A 5,000-nucleotide genomic window follows, 5' to 3' on the forward strand; every position below is an offset into this window, starting at 1 on the left:
GTTTGAAGAGCAATAACAAACAGCCTTTGTCGGTTCTCTCCTAGCAGGATGCCTTGAGACTGCCAGCACCAGACCCCTGGATTTGCAATTTTTTTTTTTATTTTTTTTTGGATTTGATGGTCACCTGCAAATGTTAGGGATAATATGACCCGAGCAATGGGAGATCTGGAGTCGGGGTTTGAGGAGGTGGATGGAGTCAGGCTGGGTTACCTGATCATTAAAGGCAAGCAGATGTTCGCCCTGTCTCAGGTCTTTACAGATCTCCTGCAAAACATCCCCAGGACCACGGTGCATAAACGCATGGATCACTTAAAAGTGAAGAAGCACCACTGCGACCTGGACGAGCTGCGGAAGCTCAAGGCGATCAACTCCATCGCCTTCCATGCAGCCAAGTGCACTCTGATCTCCAGAGAGGACGTGGAAGCCCTGTACACATCCTGCAAGACGGAGAGGGTCCTTAAAACAAAAAGGAGGAGGATAAGCAGGCCCCTGTCAACAAAAGATCTGCAAGGGGAGCACCCATCCCCCGACCCTTACTCCAGCTTTTGGAAGGAGAACAAAGTTTGGCTGCGTTTGAATGAATCTGCCCAGCCAATAAAGAGGAAAGCGTTTGCTCCTGAAGACCCAGGCGCGCTACCGGCAGCCGATCTACCTCATTTTTTAAGTAAATACACTGGTCACAGCTACCAAGAGATCGCAAGGTCCCCTTGCAAAAGCCCCCTGAACTATGAAACTAGCCAGATCCCCGGGGACTGTGCAGCAGCTTTCCACTCCAGCCTGCCCTACATCAGGGGCGTGCTGTGCAGCAAGCACCCTGCCTACTACTACCACCACCACCACCACCACCACCAGACCACCGCCATTCCCCAGTCCAGGCTGCGCAGCCCTGCCGGGGTGACTTACAGAAGCAAAAGGAAACGCAAGGACGCGTTCCACAGCAGCAGCAGCAGCAGCAGCAGGAGGCTCCTCTTCATCCCCAAGCCCTACAGATCCAAAGGGACGCCGGTGTGCCTGGAGCGCATCCACTTGATCCATGGCTTCTGCGCCCAGCACCTGGGTGCGCTGCAGGAGAGCCACAGCAGCGACTCAGAGTCCAGCTCCTACTCAGAACAAGCTGCCACCGACTCGGATTTCGGCTCCAGCCTGTCCAGCAGCAGCAACTCCGTGTCCTCGGACGAGGAGGAGGAAGAGGAGGAGGAGGATGAGGGCAGCCTGTCTGACTCCAGCGATCTCAGCTCGGAAGAGGAGAGCTCTTCTGAGTCTGACAGCAGCTCTGTGTCCAGCCAGGTGTCGGTGGAAAGCATTCGTTTCCGCAGAACCAGTTTTTCCAGCCCGGCTAATAAACTTCCCCACACTGCACAAGCAAACCCCCTGTGCCAGTTCCCCAGGCCCCCCAGCCCCAGCTCTATTAAAGCAGGGGAGAACAAGGCAAGTCACTGTGAGATCAAATCTGAGAGCCAAGACTGGACCCACCAAGGATGGGTACCCACCAAGCCCCCCGGTATCTGCTGCCCCCCTTCCCTAGGGGGCTCATTTCCTGAGGCAAGAAGTAAAAAAGCCTGTGGGATCCAATTGCCACTTTCTGGGTTCTCTTCTCATGCAAAGAGGACTGACCTGACAATTAACTGTGCAGCAGAGGGGGGCTGTGCACCTAGCCCAAAGAAAAACAATGCATTTCCACAACAAAGAATACACAGAGAGGCAAATCAGTGCCTTCAATCAACTCCCACACAATGCGTGGAAAGGAATACCACGGCCCCCAGGCCCCCAAACTGCGTTCCTGCATCCTCTGAGAAGGTGGAAAAATTGTCCAAGACCCCAGCAGGAGCGGATTTCCCCGCAGACCCCGGGCGGACGCGCAATGCTGTGAATGGGGACGCATGCACTGAACCATCATTCCTGCACAACGTCAAAATTAAAATCGAGGACAATAGTGGAAGCGAGGAGTACGGCAAAGCTACACAAGATAAGCTAAAGTATACTGAGTGCAATGTTACTAAGGACGAGATTGACAGTGATGTGTGCGAGAATAAATGCGAGAAGGCTTTACTGGAAGCCAAGCAGGACCCTGTGTGCACTGAGCAACAAACCACTTCTCTGGCAGATCTGCTGACTCCCAGTCAGACCCTTCCATGCACTTTAGGTCCACCCAAGCCTGAGGAAGGAGATTACAAATATGGTGCTAAGGTGAGAAAAAACTACAGGACACTGGTGCTAGGAAAACGACCTCTGTTACAGACACCACCCAACAAGCCAAATCTGAAATCAGCAAGGAGCCCCCGGCCCCCAGGTAAAAGTGAATTTTATAAAGGGACACTGGATGGTTTAACAGTGACCAATAGACGCAAAAGGTTGGCAAACAATGTGGCATCTACAATAAAAAGACCTTTTAATTTCATGGCAAATTTCCCCAGTCCACCGTCATTGATTATTGGCAAAGACGGCGATCTAGTCCCTGCCTACTCCTTAAACAGCACAAAGGATTCTAACGCACCCCACAAGGCCCATCCTATTTGGAAATGGCAGTTGGGTGGTTCTTCAGTACCTCTTCCTCCTAGTCACAAATTCAGGACATTTCAATCATAACACTTTTTTGTGTATGTGTGGGGGGATCCTATTCTCCAAACCAATGGTTGCATCAGCCTGTGATATATATATATATATATATATATATATATATATATATATATATATATATATATATATATATATAATAATATTATTATTATTTTGGAATTATTTGTCGTGACATCTCGCGTGGAGAAGGAGAGTGGATAACATTTTGAATCTGCAATATGGAGTTTTGTTTGGTTACATTCCGCAGACTTCTCAGTGCTTATAGACGGACTTTATCCCTGGTCTTGAATGGAAGTTGATTTTTTTTTTTTAAATAATAATAATTATTTTTTTAATCATTTTTTTTTGTTTTTTTTTTACAAAGCACCCGGTACCTCAATTCTTCTGCAACAATCACATGTCAAATCGTTTCAAAATAATAAAACAACAGTATGAGCCATTGCATTTTCTGCACTAGATTTTTGGGAAAATTGAAGACTGACTTTTCTAATTGGTTGCACAGTGTTGGGTCACCAGTAATTATATGTGGCAGTTTAAAAAAAAAATGTTCTGTTGAACATTTTTTTTTTTATTTCAAAAGTAGTTGCACTTAACTCTTTTTTTTAAAATCTGAACTGGAATGGTTTATTAGGTTTGTGTTTATCTCAGGCCTTGGAAAAAATAAGCTGCCTCAACAACTAGTAAAATAAATATGTCATTGTATTTTTGTTAAATGCTGTCTTTTTAACTGCACAATCGTACATGTGTATCCCATCAATTGTATGCATAGGCCTCCCATAAACTGTCACTCCAGTAATAACCCCTTGTGATATGGCTGGAGAGCAATCTGCCTATTTACATTCTTACCCAGAATACAAAAATAATGAAACATCTTTATGGCTTAGGAAACAGACATTATAATCGTGCAGGGTCGTTGTGACTGAGCGTGTGCTGTGTTGATACTCTGTTTGTTTTGACATTTATTCGAATTTTGTTTTGTTTTTGTTAAAAAAAACAACAACAAAGAAAAAAAATAACCGCTGCCATTAACGCCGACGATAAACTACAATTATTATTTATTGTAGCTCAAAACTTGAATGACCACCCTGATTTTTTTTTTTATTTTTAAAACAGGAAAATACTGCACATGACAATCAGAGTCAGTTCTCTACTTTTGCACTTATGACTGAACTTCGTAAATATTGTAGAGACCCATTTGGTGTATACTTTTCTTGTGTAATGTTGTGTTGAAAGCAGTAAATCAAAAAAGAAAAACAAGGAAATTTGCACTGTTGAAAAGCATGTTTCACCTTCATTTTAAATTAAAAAGAAAAACAATGTTTTCTTGAAATTCAGAACAACCTAAATTATTGCTATTCCAGCATTGAGCCTGATTGAGTGAACAAAAATAAAAATAAAATAAATATAAAGGTTGTGTTCAGCATTTGGGGAGGGGGGGGGGGGGTTTGAATTCGAATTGCTAATAGATGAAGGAAGATGTACAAAATGTTGCATTAAAACTGTTGATATGAAAAATGGAACTGGGTTTTAATTCAATTAATTTTGCACAGTGGAAATAAATGATGAAACAAATAGACATTACACACTTGCCAAGCCCTCTTACAGTTCTTTATTGTACAGGAAAAATGATTGGTAACATTGAAGGTATTTCTAATGAAAGCCATGTGTGCGTGTGTGTGTGCATCTAGCCCTGGTACTGGGGTTGTCAGGCTGTTTTTCTTTTTATTGTCTGTTCATTAAACTCCACCGTGCAGCATTGATCAATATTTGCAAGTGAACTTTTCCCCAACATGGCCAGTGAGTGTGGACTCCAGGCAGCTCTTTCACTGTTCCTGTTCTCCAGTTCTGTTTAAAGGCACATTTTCCTGGTGGTTCCTTTGTCTGAGAATATTTTAGGCAGACATTAAAGTGGTGTCACCTTACACCAACCACGTGTCTCAAACCACAGTCCTGCATATAATAACGTGTATGCTTAAGTTTGTGCTGCTCAAAAAGCAGATATAGCCCAGTCAGTAAGGAACGCGTTATTACCCCAGTCACACAATGTTCTTAGATGTAAATAATAATACAATGGATATAATATAATAAGTGCTTAAAATAAGGTGCAGGGTGTTACAGAGATTTTGTCATTACTTGGTTTACTTTAGTGTCTTAATTCAATTGGAGCATTAAATGTGAATACATACATACATACATACATACATACATACATACATACATACATATAAACACTTTCACATACTTACAACACAATGAGCACGACAAGGTGGGCCTGCAGTCAATTCAACACTATTGCAAAATTGACATATAGTATTGGAAATATCATCTTAAGAGTGGAGCTTTAATTGTGAATAAAAGTTGGTTGGAGAGTTTATAATGTGGCGATTGGTAGCCGGCTGTGGTACAGCACTCGCCCATAGTTT

The 5,000-nt window shown here is 43.2% G+C and overlaps 1 protein-coding gene across 2 annotated transcripts in view; it reads left to right on the forward strand.

Annotated features, from left to right (window-relative positions):
- SKIDA1 (SKI/DACH domain containing 1) overlaps positions 1 to 5,000 on the forward strand; it is a 13,278-nt gene that overhangs the window by 1,460 nt on the left and 6,818 nt on the right. Inside the window, exon 2 of one of the 2 annotated variants that reach the window (XM_083189300.1) lies at positions 45 to 3,834. The exons of the other annotated variant lie outside the window; for it this stretch is intronic. Within the exon in view, the coding sequence (XP_083045426.1) occupies positions 145 to 2,586 (2,442 nt within the window). The 5' untranslated portion in view covers positions 45 to 144 and the 3' untranslated portion in view covers positions 2,587 to 3,834. Of the gene's footprint in view, positions 1 to 44; positions 3,835 to 5,000 lie in introns of those variants that run through there. 2 annotated transcript variants of the gene reach the window in all.

This window comes from Crinia signifera, chromosome 5 (assembly GCF_055691185.1).
Source record: "Crinia signifera chromosome 5, ASM5569118v1, whole genome shotgun sequence".
Lineage (NCBI taxonomy): Eukaryota > Metazoa > Chordata > Amphibia > Anura > Myobatrachidae > Crinia > Crinia signifera.